This window comes from Candoia aspera, chromosome 16 (assembly GCF_035149785.1).
Source record: "Candoia aspera isolate rCanAsp1 chromosome 16, rCanAsp1.hap2, whole genome shotgun sequence".
NCBI classification, from domain to species: Eukaryota; Metazoa; Chordata; class Lepidosauria; order Squamata; family Boidae; genus Candoia; species Candoia aspera.
Window position 1 is genome coordinate 10,194,140 of NC_086168.1, and position 17,103 is coordinate 10,211,242.

General features: G+C 45.7%; 1 protein-coding gene across 1 annotated transcript in view; it reads right to left on the reverse strand.

The window, feature by feature from the left end:
* Positions 1 to 17,103, reverse strand: part of COL27A1 (collagen type XXVII alpha 1 chain) — a 110,096-nt gene that overhangs the window by 59,796 nt on the left and 33,197 nt on the right. The window contains exons 12-14 of the mRNA XM_063316305.1: positions 15,543 to 15,587; positions 5,429 to 5,482; positions 1,369 to 1,413 (exon numbers count right to left, since the gene is read on the reverse strand). Of these exons, the coding sequence (XP_063172375.1) occupies positions 1,369 to 1,413; positions 5,429 to 5,482; positions 15,543 to 15,587 (144 nt within the window). The remainder of the gene's footprint in view (positions 1 to 1,368; positions 1,414 to 5,428; positions 5,483 to 15,542; positions 15,588 to 17,103) is intronic.

Genomic DNA, 17,103 nt, shown 5'->3' on the forward strand with positions numbered 1-17,103 from the left:
GAAGACAGCCCACATGACTTGGGGGCCAGAAGACTTTGCAGTAACAGAGAAGCATGCAATCCTTGCGGCTTTTAGATTAGGAAAAGCGCTAGAAACCAGGTGCGTTGTGAAGAAAATGGACAGCCCTTGTTCTTGGGGGCTCTCCAGATATGGGGAGCTTCATCTCCCAGAATGCCCCACTGGCACAGCCAAGAGTAATTCTGGAAGGTAGAGTCCACCACATCAGGAGGGAACAGAATGGGGAGATGTAGCTCAGGGTCTTGGAACAAGAGAACCACGTTTATAAAATAACATGTAACATAGGAAAAGAGCGTAGGACAGCTCTCCCTAACCTGCTGGCCATTCTGGCTGGGGATTATGGGAGTTGAAACCCAACACCTCTGCCTGTTTCGGTGAGAAGTGATCCTTGGGGCTCTGGACGAAAAGGGCCCGTCCTTCAGCTACTCAGCAGCTGTTTGTTTTTTTTTAATATATGGACATATATGTCCAGGAGGAACCACGTCGGGGAAAATGGGCAGGCCCTGATCCGCATAGATCACGTGGTTCTCTCAAACCCCACTTAGTTAATGATACACTTTCTGAAAGATTGCCTCCAGCCTGGATCCACCGTTGCAGGCTAGTCAAGCGGGCAGAGAAGTCTTAGAGGCACGTGGAGACTGGAGGCTGTAGATTATGAGATTTTCAATTAAAATAGGGCCCTACAACTGCATCTGCCACTATGAGCATGGGAATCATTCCTCCTCCAGTTCCTTGGAGTTCTTTTCTGGGACCCTTTATCAGAAAGTGCTGGCAACGTGGAATCTCCTCTCTCCTGGATTTTCCTCCCCACCTTCCCCCAAAGAGATCAGCTTCCGGAGAGCTGCCCCACGCCCCTCCCCTCCCCTCCGAAACACAGCATGGTTTATACAACACCAGACCACACAACAGGATACTTTTTCAACTCAGCGAGTGTAAAATATTAAACATCACATGCCTGCATTGCACGCAGGAAGGCTTCACATGATGTTTGGAAGGAAAGGATCTTCAGCACCGAAAAGGGAATTTGTTCTAGGAAGCCCCCAACCACAGTCAAAAGGGGCCCAGCCCAGACACAGGGAAGTCATCATGGAATGTGGCATAGCCTCATCTCAGGGAAGTCATCGGTGGAATGTGGCATAGCCTCATCTTCGTTTAGAAGAACAGAGCACCTGCCCCTGGCCACCTTTGATTCAGGAGAGGCTGGGTGGTGATTCTGCCTTCTTGTCCCACTGCCCCCTCCCCAACCCCAGCAGCTGAATACATGCATAGTAGCTTCATTGTTCCTTGGAAAGAGCAAAAGGCTTCCTCTTGGAAGTGGGATGAAAGGATTGTCTGCCTTTCGGTACTTACAAGGAGGCCAGGGACTCCAGGGGGACCGAGGGCTCCCAGGGCTCCCTAAATGGAAAGAAAGATCAACACGGTTAAGGCCTATTTGCAGGGCGAGGCTGGGGCAGAGACCCTCGGCGTGGCCAGGACCGGTGGTTATCGCTCGGGGCCAGAAAAGCAGCAGCAGGGGCACCTTGCAAACCCCAGATGGCTTGTTCTCACCGTGCCAGCTAAGCAGAAAGGCTGAAAGTGGTCCTCCCCCACCCTCCCAGGAAATGGCAGGAGCGAAGGAGGAATTCCATATGCCAGGAAGGGGGGAAAGGGAGAAACAGAGGGAAGGGAAGGGAGGGAGGGAGGAAGGAGAAGCAAAGGGGGAAAGGGAAAGGAAGGGGAGGGGAGGAAATAGCAATGGGAATGAAAGAGAGAGAGAGAAGAAAGCAGTGTCATTCCTGCCCTTCCATCCAATATCTCTTCTTGAGTTCAACACAACCCTACAAAGCAGCTGTTCCTGCACCCCTTTTAGAGACTCCAGAACTGGGGCTGAATGAGGACAACTGCCAGGTATTTGTTTCCCAGGTAGAGCTTGGAAACTGGACCTTTTCACCCAACTGAGACCAAGAAATGATGCCAGATTTGTAATGGAGAGAGGAGGGGGTGTGGGAGGAAATATGCTTATCTACACACATACACACACAGCACGTAAATATTAGGGTTGTGACATAAAACAAAACAGCTTTCCTCTGGAGAAATTGGCATCTACAGGGAAGCGAGAACATGGACATGACCTCAGGATCTTACAGGTTTGGGGGAAAAAAAGGATATCAAAACCCTCCATCCATTAAGGAAACATTTGGACAGCAAGTTGCTGTGCCAGTTGGTTTTAGGGAACCTTCTGAAGGTACCTCGTTAAAAAAGGTGTGTGTGCGCAACCAGAATACTGCCTTATGGGAGGCGGTGGGAGGGGAGGTCGCTCAAATCCATGAAAATGAAGTCCTCACAAGTACTTTGCTCCCTTCTTGTTCCCACCACGGTTGGGTTTTATTGGACTATTAACCTCGATGGACACCATCCAAGGGTGGGTGGGGGATGACTTGGATGGGACCCAGCCTGCCATGAGAAAAACAAGCCGGTGGTGGATGAAGTGAAACACTCTGCCCCTGAATGGCTTGGGAGAAGAAATATCCCTGGCAGGGGAGTGCCTTGTCCCCAGACTGACCAGACACAGATAACCTTCCCTGCCCACCCTCAACAGGAGAAGGCAGCGACGCCAAAGCGGGCACCCTGTTTGGCAGGGCTGGCTCTGGGTTAACTGCTGCTCTTTCGAGCACGCCTCCCCCTTAGACATTCAGACTCCGTTCCATCCATGTTCCTCTCCTGGAATTTGCTCCGTCAGGGGCTCCTTCCTCGCCCCTGCCGAACGTCTCCTTTTCAAACAAGCTGGGACCTTCTGTTTTTATTCGGCACACGGGGGCCGTGAAAAAAACCAAATGAAGCCGTTTCAAGGGAAAAGTCCCATCTCCTGTTTTCTCAAAAAGATCTTCCAAAAACTGACCTCGAGCTCTGCATTGGGTTAATCTCCTTTTTTTTGTTTTTTTTAATGAGCCCAAGATGTTTCAGGGGGAATTGGGGGGTGGGGGGAATCTGATTCTTGGGAACCTTGAAATTGGGGAAATGAAAAGAAATTCCACATAGTCTTGGCTTTCTCAACATTACAGGTAGTCCTCACTTAACGACCACAATTGGGATGAGAATTTCGGTTGCTAAGCAAAGCGGTCATTAAGCAAATCCGACCTGATTTCACGACCTTTTCTGTGGCATCGTTAAGCAAATCACCATGGGTGTTAAGCGAACCATGTGGTCATTAAGTGAATTACGAGGTTTCCCCACTGATTTTGCTTGTCAGAAGCCAGCCAGGAAGGTTGAAAATGGTGATCATGTGACCACGGGATGCTGTGATGGCCATAAATGCGAACTGGTTGCCAAGTGATCAAATCATGATCATGGAACTGTGGGGACACTGCGATGGTCGCAAGTGTGAGGATCAGTCGTAAGTCATTTTTCCAGCACTTTCGTAAGTCTGAACCATCACTAAATGAATGGTTGTTAAGTGAGGACTACCTGTAGTTCCCATGGAACAGTCTATATTTGAAATCATGACAGCATTTTGCCTCCTGTGAACTGATCCAGGCATGATGCCTCTACATCCTGATTATTAACTTCTGTTGTAGGTTGGTGGAAAAAATTCCATGTAGGTTGGTGAAAAAAATCCGTGCTATCTCAAGCAAATCATGTGGTTCTGGACGCTTTTGGCAATCCTTCAGCAGAACTGATCTGATTCCAAAGCATGTCTCAATCCTATTCATTTGTCCATATTATTTATTATTTATCGACCTAATTTTTATCCTGCCCCAGTGTAACAATTCTGGGATATCGTTGGGATCAACATCAACAGCTGGAATCATCTGGATGACAAAACAGAGGGTACATCTGCCTCGTCACGTTTCCACAGAGAAGACAACTGCTTAATTTAGCCCTCTCCACTCCAGCCAAGCCTTGGAGACCATCTTTTGATCTTCTGCCTTCCGTCCAACCCTCTGCTGACCACCACCATTCTTTGAACTGACAAGGAACCTAGACAGTACCACAGGATGGCATCCAATATAATCCATTCCTCTCTGGTCAAAATCCTTTTTTTTAAAAAAAAAAAAGCAATCCTTTATAAAATATGCATCTGAAAAAAGAATGCATGTTTTTGAAAGTAGATTGGTGAAATAAAAGAGAATGTGGCCTGGGGGGAAAGTGCATTTTTTAAAAGCCTGCATAAGGGGAATTTACGTTGCCAAGACCTATATTGAAGAAATGTGTGCTAAAAGAGAAAATGTGTAGTGATGTTTACATTAATATCTACATACATCCGGGCAGGAATGAGAAACCTGGGGCCTCCAGATATGGCTCAACTCCAAGCATCCATGATAATTGACCATGTCAGCAGGACTGCTAAGAAATGCAGGTCAGCCCTATCAGAAGACCACACCTTCTCCATCCATACATTAGGGAAACTTGGGCTTGGAATTTTTTATGTTTAATAAAATCCATAAAAACAAACTGATGGGCTGAAGTGCAGGAAACCCTCGGTCAACTGGGAAGGCTTGTCTCTTGAACAGTAAACGGAATTTTTGGACCCCAAATCACACTTACACAGGGAAGCTGTGACTTTACTGAGAGCAGTGAAGGCTATCTGTGCATAAATAAAAAGGGGGAGGAAAAAAATAGAACAAGGAATACTTTGATCCTTGCACTAACCATTTTGAAGATTCAATGAGGGGTGCAAGGCAAGTCCAAAATGTATGATGATCCTACCCCTCAGGACTTCCTTCCAGAATAAAACCTTTCCAACAACAGAGCATTGGTGTTCAGTTCAGTTCAATGTACCCCTTGTAATAACTTTAAGTGGTCTATATATCATATTTTACTCTTGTTATTACTCTTTTAAATAGTTTACGTATCATATTTTTATAGATACTTGTATTTGATAGACTATTAGTCATGATAATGTAAATTAATAGGATTGTTTTTAAATTTGATGAAGGGGCTCATTTACATTGTGATCTAAACGTATTTTAATATTTAATTGGAACTTGTACATTCAGATTTAAAATTATTTCAGATCAGATGGTTCATATTTTAAGGCTAATGTGTATATCTTTATAGAATTGTATCAGGTACTGGTCAGTGACCGTAATAAAATTGAACTGAACAGAACAGAACATTGGCGCTTGGTTGCTCCATCCTAGACATGAAGGGAATATATCTACTTTGGGATGGAGAAGTTGGCATGAGGGCTATAAGCAACACACCATTGCTCCCTCCAGCCAATAAGATCCTTGGCAGGGCTGCCATGAAACCAAAGAGGAGAAAGAAAGTGGATCTTACCCACCCACCCCCCTTGCTCCTCAAGGGTTTTGCACACTTTACAAAAGAGACGGGCTTAATTTCAAGAGGAACATCAAACCCCAGTAGAAACCAGTGGCTGTTTGCAGGATGCCAATCCAAAACCCACAAGAAAGATGTTCTACCAACTTACCGGGTTGCCATCAATACCTGGTGGTCCACGTTCCCCCATTTCGCCCAGAAAACCCTGAGGGGTGGAGGAAAGGAGGAAAAAAAAAATCCATTATTTTTCTGTGGCAAGGCAGGACAAGAACAGAATATGTTTCAGGAGGTAAATGCATTGCATTAAAAGGTCTGGCTCCCTTTCACAAAAGGGAAAGAACCTGGATGCGTAAAGAGTGATTTTCCCTGAGTATCAATGAGCATCATTTGCTAATTCACCTTCCCTATCACGCATTTCCAGGCAGTTCACACCCTAAACTGTAAATCAAACAATTACAAAGACTGAGAAAAAGATAATTCAATGGGATGAGGCTGGGACTACAGTCATGCCATAGTAATTCACTCATAAGCATCATGAATCATGGAGTTATGTGAATGTAAAGTATCTCTATGCATACCATAAGGAACCCCAGCTCCTTTTGTGCATCCCATGTGCACAATTCTGCTCATGTACGCAACATTGCCCTATAAGGATCCGCCTGGTTCCCACAGCCCTTTTCTGCACAGCCTGAGCCTCCTTACCTCATGTCCACAGAAGGCTAACTGGAAGAAGGAAAGGAGAAAGATGGCTATCTCAGATATGACCCATGGACTACTTCTCCTACACCCAGAAGCCATGTAGACTTTTTGCAGAGATTTTAGGGAAAAGCAGTCCCAAAAGGATTTTGACTGACAGGTTGCCAACTCAACGAGGATGATCCGCAACCAAGATTAGAGTTTTGACGCTTTGCTCAGAGTTTATCACATTTCTATAGAATTAAAAGCAACATTCAGACTAATGCAGGCAAGTAATCTTTTCTTTAATCAGGCAAGCAAGTGTGAACGCATCATCCATTGTGCAAGGGGAAGGACGATTTACGCCTGGCCTGCTTCTTGAAGTTGGTCTTGTGGACCAAAATGCAGTCTTTGTCACAGATACATGAATCAATCATGCCTCCGTGATACATGATAATATGATGATATCATATTATCAGTGGTGTCAACCAAGCTGTCAGGCCACCAAGCTACTGGAATGGATTTGGTCACCTTTCTTAGAGATAGGAATAGCACGTGCTCCGCACTGAGGCAGTGAGATGCGATCATCGGAATCCGGTTTGCTTTATTTATTTATTTATCTACCAAATTTTTATCGCCACCCATCTCCCCACATGGGGGGCCCTGGGCGGTTCACGATAAAAGCAATTAAAATTTCAATGAAATCATAAACACCACCGTTAATCAGTCAGCATAAAATGCAATAAAATCCAAGCCATGGCGGATCTAATTCAAACCGTAAGGGCATAAAACGGATCCCCGCAGAGCTAGGGAATCAACCAGCCCCAAGAATGGCTCTTCCCCTCCCCACTGCAAGCCTGGTGGCAAAACCAGGTCTTCAGCTGTTTTCTGAAGTCCAGGAGGGAGGGGGCTAACCTCACTTCCGGGGGAAGGATGTTCCAGAGGGCGGGAGCTGCTGCAGAGAAGGCCCGCCTCCTGGACCCCGCCAGGTGGAATTCTCTTAAGGACAGGGTCCTCAGCATGCTCTGCTTTCTCAACATTCAGATAGAATCCCAGCTTCACTGGGCTTTTAGCTCCAGCCTCAAAGCCAATTAAACATTCCAGCTCCATGGAATTAGCAGGAGCTTCCAGCAGGATCTACCGACTTGAATTATGAGTCATTTGGTTAACTGTCTCATCAAAGCGATTCTTCCCTGGCACGGTTTAGGTACTTTTTTTAAAATTAGGGCAAAGTCAGGAAATCTACAACAGCACAGGAGCCACTGATTCAACACTTTTGAAGCTGGGGAGACAACTCTATTGGGAAGTGTCCTCCAACAGCTTTTGGAAGGGCACAGGAACTCCATCCCGTGCCCTTAACTAGGTGGTTCAGCTCTAAGGTGAACCTGTGAGGCTGTTCCAAGCTCAAAATACTTCTGGAACAATCAGAACAATTCAAACATTTAAATTCAAAATGTTCTGCGCACCCCTAATGAAGATTACCCTTACTTCCAACATGGTTCAGCCTCTGGTTGCTAACTATGCTACATTTCATGATGTTCTCAGCTGAAGATGGCTTTTGACTATCAAAATAATGATAGTCTCCCTCTTTCATACAGCTGCTCTGTAAAAGATCTAAAGTTGAGAATTCACATTAACATCACCTTCCTAACAGACTATCTCATCAGATTTCATCCTTGGGAGGTTCTACCACCTTGAATGAACCATCTTCCAATTCTGTTCGTTTGTTTAACCTCATCGCCCTCCTAGCCCTCCTGTCATCTCTGAACACAGTTTTTTTTTTAATCGTATGGCATAGCAGTTCAGTGTTCATGCTGCTTTTTCTTGCTGGGAAATCCTTGTGAGGTCCAGCAGCCAGATGTGTAGACTATTTAGCCATGACAAGTCACGTTGCCCGGGGGGCACCACAAGGAGGCTAGTCTACATTGCACTGAGTTGGGCTGAGAGGGAGTGACTGGCTCAAGGTCACCCAGCCGGCTGTCATGCCTAAGGCGGGACTAGAACTCTCAAACCACGCCTGATTGGCTCTTGGGCTGAGAGAGAGGGACCGGCCCAAGGTCACCCAGCCAGCTGTCATGCCTAAGGCGGGACTAGAACTCTCAAACCACGCCTGATTGGCTCTTGGGCTGAGAGAGAGGGACCGGCCCAAGGTCACCCAGCCGGCTGTCATGCCTAAGGCGGGACTAGAACTCTCAAACCACGCCTGATTGGCTCTTGGGCTGAGAGAGAGGGACCGGCCCAAGGTCACCCAGCCGGCTGTCATGCCTAAGGCGGGACTAGAACTCTCAAACCACGCCTGATTGGCTCTTGGGCTGAGAGAGAGGGACCGGCCCAAGGTCACCCAGCCGGCTGTCATGCCTAAGGCGGGACTAGAACTCTCAAACCACGCCTGATTGGCTCTTGGGGTGAGAGAGAGGGACTGGCCCAAGGTCACCCAGCCGGCTGTCATGCCTAAGGCGGGACTAGAACTCACAGACTCCTGGTTTCTAGCCCAGCACCTTAACCACTAGACCAAACTGAACGCAATGAGTATTGTAATCTGGAGAGTCTAACCTGGGAACTGGGTTTTAAAAACTTGAATGATCATCAAGAATTGTTTAATTCCAGCATTCATTGACATTGAACAAACAGTTGTGATTTGTTCAACTTGGAACATAATTCAACACAATATTACACTGTTGGATTTAATCAAGAGTGTTCGTTTATTTATTTTTTGGTCTGGCTCACCTCACCCAATATATCAGCCCACTTAAAGTGCATTGTTCCAGATCTGTGAGAGAGAAAGTATTTGGCTTTGATTCCACACCATTTTCACATGCATTAAAATTAATATACAAGACAGAGAAGAAGGTGTGTATGAAGATAACTCAGGAGCCAAACTCTCAGCGTAGGATTACCCTCTGAGGCTGCATGAAATCTGCCTCTTTCACCTTTTAAAGAAAAGCCCTTTTTAGAGGAGAAGCAGAGGCACTGGAAGGGACCCGTCCATCATATGGCAAAGAATTTGGAACAATGCATAAAATGTATATTATTTTCATCTAAGGGAGTTCAACTGATCAGGTCAAATGAAAGCCCATGAACCCTTCCAAATATTTTGCCCTCCCATTTATGGGGACGGAGACCTCAATGGAAAAGAGAAATGGAGGAAGACGTGACATTGACCCAGGACGCAATAAGAAGACACCAGCGCAGGAGATCAAAGGAAGTTCCTGACTCAGAACTTCTCTGAGTCTTAAAAAGGCCCCAGAGGAAGGCAGTGAAAGGAGAGGAAAATTGTAGGAAGCAGTCTTGGGGAGTGAACAGAGGAGAGTGAAGAAAGGAAGAAGGGAAGTGTTGTGGTGAGGACATTTTTGAAGATGCAGTAGATGCTCTGCATGCAAGAAGAATTTAAGTTCCTAATTAAGTCCTCCAGTTAAAAGAAACAGAGAGAGATGATGGGAAACACATTAGAAGCTTGCAGTTGGGAATGGCGACAGTGAGCGAGATGGGAAAATGTGGACTATTTTTTATCCAGGGTTCCAGGTCAGAAGTCTCCTGCTACAAGCCACCTCAGAGAACCCTCTTTTTACCTTGCAGCCCCAATCCATCTCCTCTCACAAATCTGTCCCTTGTTTACCGATTCGGCCAACAGCTGGCCTCACAACAATTGTGACCACTGAGGCTGACATTCCAAACATTTCAGCAATGTTTGTTCTCCTCCTGTGGTGCACTGGCAGGAAGAAACTAAACGCCTGCTTTTTTAGGTCCAGCTTCTGCAGGATTCTGCATTTTGCTGCAAAGAGGAAAGCTAGGCAGCTTCTCAACAGGGCATCGTGGAATAAGAGAGCGAGTGGCAAGCCATGTCTTCCCCACGTCAAGGAAACCTCATATTGTATTGACCACACTTGTCAAAAAGGGAACAAGAAATTTGCGGGGACGTCCAGAGTCTGACCTAAAATCATAATTTGTATCTTATAGAGGAGGCCCAAGCAGTTGATCATGGATGGTCGGATATGGACCATCAGGAGGTGGTGGCCTGTCCTTCATGGAAATGTGTAAACAGAGGCCAAATGGCCAGCTATCAGTCATGGATCAGTTGCAATAGCCTAGCACTGGATGGGGGATAGATTAAATGACCTCAGAGGGCCCATCCCACTTCCTAATTCTGATTCTGTGCTGAAGATAAACCATTTCCCAGCTCTATTCTCCAAGCGTGGTAGATTGCAGAACTAAAGTGATACGTTTTGCACCAATTACTTTCTTTTTTCTCCTTGCTGCTTGTGGGCATCTGATAATCAGGAGTACATCTTCTCTCAGTCTGGCAGCTCTACTCTCACCATCCTTGAGAAAATACTATTTTTCACCAGGACTGGAGGAAACACAGATGGCCACATATGCAGGGTGGGCAACATGCCTCCCAAACAGAAAAGCCAAGTGAATAGCAATGAAATGGTTTAGGATCTTCAAAAAAATGATGCTCAGGCAGAGCTGAAGCATCTGAATCCTACTTAAAGCTTTTTTTTCTTTGCTAGAGTAAAAGAGACTATCTGGCAAATACCTCCAACCATCGTGGAAAGGAATTTTCCAGCCATTTGGCGCGCTCTCCAAAAATAAGGTTTTTTTTTTTCCTTTATTTTCCTCTTGGCTCAAGTGTTGATGCTCAGTCTTAAGTCCTTGTTTGAGAAAAGCTCAGAGAAATTGGCTCCAAACAGGTGAACCAGTGCCTGGGGGGGATGTTCCCAATGGGTGAAGGATTTGCAAATCAAATCTTTTAAAAAACTCACACGCACAAGAAAAGGAAAGAAAAATTGCAGAAGGGGCATCAAGTCAGGATTCATTTAAAGCAGAAATGTGAGGGGGATAGAGGGAGACAGAGGAGAAATAAACCGAGCAACCCACTCCTAAAATTTATGTTGGCTGCTGAGATCTTGGAAATCCTGCACTGTGAATCAACGTCTCTTTCTGCCTTGCCAAATTAAAAAGGGGTGGTCAGGAGAGAGCAGTCCACAGCCAGCTGGAGCTTGGGATGCTACGAACGCTCTGCACAAACGCCGAGCAGAAAGCCATAGCCAACAAGTGCGAGATCCATTCACGCAGCCCTTTCATTGAGAGACAGACCTCTACATCTGTAACCTGACCGCGCTGCCTTGGGAATGCCTTGTCCAAAGACGAGATCTTCAAAACTCAGAAAGGGGTGGGAAATAGTCCTTTGATGGGGCAAGACCTGATTCAGATGTTATGGAGCTGGTGATGCCCCATTCTTGCTTGTTGAGAGACTACACCCCCCAGCATCTTTTCAGGCTGGGTTGATGGGAGTTGTAGTCCAAGTCACACAGAGGACTACTACTGTACATGTTTCCTTTCCCTGGGTTAGGCATTGGTTTGGTCCAGAAGTTGACAAACACAGAGCAGGGTGGCTAAGGAACGGCAGTCACCCAAGAGCCTTCTTTTGCCTCCAAGCTTTGCCAACTGGGAAGCTCTGAAAAAGTCACATGGAACCTGGGCAAAGCATATCTTCTCTTCCAAATGACAGATTGCAGAAAGATAAATGACTTTTGGAGAACCAAGGGCTTTCTGAACCTTAAATGTTCTTCTACTAAAGTTCTCATTCCCACCCAACTATGGAGCGTACCACATGGTCTAGCAGTGGAGCTAGGATTTCGGATATTCTGCATTTTTTTAGACATTCCATGTTTCATTTGTTTGGAGGTGCAATTTAGCTCTCCCCCCCCCCCCCCCCGCCGCCCCCAAAATGGAACTCTTATGAAAACTGGAGTTCTTGGTTATGAGATGGCTGAAAAGCATGTAAAGATCCTGTCTTCTATTGCGCAATCTCCCTGCCATGATCTGCTGCCTCCATGGCTTCCCACCTTTCTCTTCAACCCCAAGGGAATACCCCAGAGAGCTGCCCTCCATGTGGCTTTTTCAAACAGGGACATCTGGGTTGGTGGGCAGGGTGGAAAGTAAGGGAGAGACTTAGAACAAGAATAGAAGTGACAGCAATGGCATCATGCCACCATCATGTGACCAGTCTGTTCATAGACACCACCGACGGAGGTTCTAAATCACTTTGAGCATGAAGAAGGAAAACAGAAGTTGGCTCTGCAGGGAGGGGGGAAAAAAGTGGGGGAAATCAGAGAGATTTCAGCTCAGTGTGGCCTGCAACCAAGTGTGTTCTGTGCCAAAGCGTGGAGCTCAACCAACTGGGCCAAGGACTGAATGACGTCTTATGTGGATGGGGGGGGGGTGTTTCTCCTGGGTCCCTCAACAGTGTGCTCTTTTGTAAAAGATTTCTTTCACACCCTAAGCATCTTAATTCTCCCTCTGGAATGGGTCAACATTACCCAGGATTTCCCACAGCTTATAGAAGGGTGAGATAGACCTCCTTCCTACTGACGCACTACCCCACTTGCTACTGCCTTCCAATCACCACTTCCCCATGCAGCTTTGTGCCTTGGATTCATTGGAAGAGAGCAGCATGGACGAGGAGTGGAATTGTCAAAAGTCCATTTCCAACACCGATTCATCGTGTTCCCTTCCCGCCCCTGCTGAGCTGAGCTCCCTTGGAAGGGTTTCAAGGTCTGACTCACGTCCAGCACATCTATTTTAATCCCCTCCTTTTTTTAACATTCTTACATCATTCCAGGAGGCCTACACAATGGAGCAAATGAAATCTCTCTCTCTATCTATCTATCCATCCATCCATCCATTCATCCATGGCTTCATGGAAGGAGGCTTTGCAGCAATTGAAAGCCCAGATGTAGAAACATCTGCTTTGAGAGACCCCCATCAATCCTTTTATAGAGACAGACTTGCTTAGACAGCATTTCAAAAGATCTGGCACATGGACCAAATGCTGATCAAGGGATACAGGTAAGTCAGTCTCCAGAACACTGTTGCAGCTGTTCTTAAGGTACATCTGATATCCGGGCTATCAAAGCTCTGCCTTGGGATTATTAACCAGGCTTGATAAGGCCCTTCATCAAATGTCCAGTTTCTATCTTTGGGAGTATAATTCAACACTGCATTATTTTCTTGTCCTCAAGACTATATGAGCATATACTGTAACTGGAAACCAAAAGGGAGCCACGACAGGACTTGACCAAATCATGTGAGTCAAAAAGTCTCAAGTCACAAGAGCTGAATTTTCCACTTCTTAAAACTCGGGCCCCCGGTTCACTTCACAGCCTCAGTGATTCACTTAATGAACACTGCAAAAAAGGTTGTAAAAATTTGTTTGGATTCACTTAATGACTGCTTCGCTTAGCAACCAAAATGTCAGTCTCAGTTGTGGTCATTAAGTGACGACTACCTATAATCTGGAGGCCAACCATTTATGAAGGAAGGAAGGCTCCTAAACCACTCTCTGATTAACATAATCCTAATCTGAGGACACCCAGTTATAAGTAACACATTTTTTCAGATCTATGATCGGAAGCGACTGAACAAATAAACAACAAAATGAATGGTCAAGAAACTGAAAAACTTGGCAAACTGAACATTAAAGTAGAAACATCACAGTGGCAACAATCAGCTTGCTGTACTAGCCAGCCTGAGCATCCATTTCTCCCCTAATTTTTTTTTCTCTTCTTCTATTTTCATTCTGTCAATACCTTCCATAGAGGGGAAGTCAGTCCTCTGAATGGCACAATCACCGGCCAATCCATCCTGAGCAAATCGGACTGATGCCACCAATCTGGGGAAACATGGGCTTCCGCCCCCACCCCTCCTAGTTTATTTTCCACTACAGGCTTTCTCCTGTAATTATATCCCTCAGCAAACGCACGCTAAGATTAAGCGTACTCAAAAGCCGTCTAAAATATTTGTAACGGGTTGCCTTTAATTGCAGGTTATGGTTCTGTGTTTTTTTACGCTGTAATGTGAATGGTTTAGAAATGGAAAGTTTGGTTTGATTTGTTTGCGCAGAAAATCCCAACGTGAGCGAGGAATATTTGCAACAGAGAATCACGCCCTTCTCTTTCGGAGGGGGGTGATTCCATAAAAAAGAAAAGAAAATCAAAGTAAGGGCTATACGGAAAAGAGGAGGGAACTACGAGGTTTTGGAGTGGAAGACTGTGAGACTGAAACAGCTGGAAAACATTGGGAGCAATGCTACAATATATGTGAAGCTGCATCAAAATCCCCAACCAGACTGCTATACTTAACAACCGTTGCTTTGTTTAGTTCATTTTTGGATCACAAACCTCCCTTTTGCCTTTTTTTTTTTTTTAAGAGTTATGAACATAAAGTCTGTCATGTAACCAGCAATTACCAACTCTGGGAGTTGTAACCAGTTTCCTTTTCAAATGATAAAACATAAAGTGCATTGGCAGTGCTCACTCACTGTGGGAAAGATTTTAAGAAATAAATAATTTTTTTAAAAAGCAGCATTGGATGGGTTTGCGCTATCTCGTACACCAGGGGTTGAGTTTAGTGGATTTCAGCCACGGCGGACAAAATCCGTTCGCTGTTTTATGCTAATGTTGGATTCACCTGCATAAAATCCTATTTTCTGTTTAATGCATGTTCAGGTCTAACAGATAGCCCTTCCCTTCATGCATCTGTTAAATCAAGGGCTTACTGTGTTTAATACTTGGGGAACAAGCCCCAAGTCCCACTAGATGGGGTAATGCTATCATATACAGGTAGTCCTCACTTAACAACCATACATTTAGCAACAATTCGGACTTACAATGGTGCTAAAACTCAACTTGTGACTGATCCTCGCACTTACGATCGTCACAGCATCCCCACAGTCAGGTGATAGCGATTCTGGTACTTGGCCACTGGTTCACGTTTACAACTGTCATAGCATCCCGCAGTCACATGATCGCCATTTTTGACCTTCCCAACCAGCTTCTGACAAGCAAAATCAATCGGGAACCACATGATTTGCTTAAAAACCATGTGGTTCACATAACAGCCATGTGATTCACTTAACAACCATGGTGCTTTGCTTAACTGCTGCAAAAATGATCATAAAATTGGGTTGGATTTGCTTAACAATCGCATAGCTTAGCGACCAAAATTCCAGTGGTCATTAACCGAGGACTACCTGTATTAGATACACTAGAGAGAGGCACAAGTTAGACTTTGAAGAAGCAGGATGGAAGAGTATTGACGCTTTTGAACTCTGGTGTTGGAGAAGACTTCTAAGCATACCATAGACATCCAAGAAAACAAACCAATGGATCATTGAACAACTCAACTCAGAGTTTTCACTCAAGACATGAATGACCAGGCTCAAATTATCCTACTTCAGACATGTTAAGTGAAGACCTAGCTGTCTGGAGAAGGCTCCAGTGGTGGGTAAGGTGGAAGGAAAGGGGATGACCAGCAGCAAGGTGGATGGACTCAGTTACAGTGGGGATGAGTGCACCATCGGAAGAGCTGAGGGACCAGGTCAGGTCATCATGGAGAAAATCTATCTGTGTGGCCACTAAGAGTCAACAACTTGACGGCACATCATCAATCAACCAAAAGAGAGAGGCACAATCAAGAACTACAAAGTTCTCAAGATCCCACTTTGAATGTCCCCACCACCACCACTGCCATCCCTCTCCTGTTTAATTTTGAACAAAGTCTGCATAATAGACAAGGAAAAACTTTACCGGCCTACCCATCTTGCCCTTCTTCCCAGGAACTCCGGGGATTCCCTACAAAACAAAGAGAAAAAGGAGAAAAAAATTAAAAACTGGAGAAAGGCTAGATGGCCAGAAAGGAGAAATCTGAACCTAAACAAAAAAGAGAAATCAAAATGTGGAACAACTCAGGAGGGTGGTGGGCCAGAATGTCAGCATGTGAGAGCAAGGGGAAATGGGAAAGAGCTCAGTTCTGCCCTGAAATCCTTTCCTTCTTGAGTCTCAGGAAGACACACACACACACCCTCAAGGCTTGTCCCCAACCAAGTCCAGGAATTGGAGTCAGCGCTTAGCCGGAGGGATAATTAAGCTACTGATCTGGAACCAAGGGGAGATTCAAGCCAGCAGGGCTTGCTGGAGAACCTCTGTTTATATTTCTGATCTGGTTACACACAAACCTTAAATTAGCATCTCCCAAGCATTAGCACATTCCTCTTGTAATATATACACAGACAGTCACAGGCTGTGTCATCTTGCAAGATGTCTAGGAACTGCCAACAGCCCAGAGCAGAGGAGCTGGCTCAGCAGGGCGGAGTTGGGGCCATGGAGAGAGCTTTCTAGTGAAGCCTACAGAGACTCAAAGTCCAATCTTGCTTGGCCATGAAGCCTTCTGGATCATGATGAGCCTGGGGCTTGTTCTCCTGTCTCAAGGGAGTGTCTGGGAGGTGGGAAAGGGGCAGGAACTTTTTCAGATATACAAGGGCCTGGGCTGTGTACCCTGTCTGAAGTCTCTTAGGGGAAGAAAGGAAGCATATACAGTACACAGATTTAGCTCTAATCTCAGTGGCGCTCTCTTCATCAAAGCTCCCAACTGTACAGGAAGAACTCAATCAGTTTCCTGTTTTGGTTGGCCAGTGGTAGACTTTTCTGGCCCCAGTTTGACCCTCCAGCTGCTGACGGTTCAGCCCTGACCTCATTGCTAATGGATTAGAAAATAGGGAAAGCCAATGGAAGTGAGGTGAAATCATTTATTCCTGCACACTGGTTTTATAAGAAGGGAAACAAGAGGGGTGGGCCAGTTGCAATCTTACAGGCATAAGCTGTTCTCATTCTCAAGTTCAAAAGCTTCCTGGAAATGAACATGTTAGATCTCCGTTTCCCACCATCTTCCATCTTCTGGGGAGGGAGGAAGTTCAAGAATGGGTGGCTCTATCCACTTCGGAGACTTAGGACCCTACCCACAGCTTGCTTCATCCCCACCCACCACTCAATGGATCTCATGCAAGAGACTGCAGGTAGTTCAACTATCAACCATGATGAACACCACCATGGTGTAAAGATGAGGCTATGCTGGGCCAGAATCTAGAGAGTCATCTTCTACCCTGGAAGCTCACAAGATGACTGGAAGCCCATCACCTTCTTTTTCCCCACCCCCCGGCCTATACCTCTCAGGGTTGTTGTTGGGGGGACAAGATGAGGAGGAGGAGCCCAGCTTTCTCTAGCTGGACCCCTTGAGTGAAATGCAAGACGCTGATCTAACAGATGAAGGTGTACGTAGAGTTGGGTTGCCCACCTCTACAGCAAGACCAGA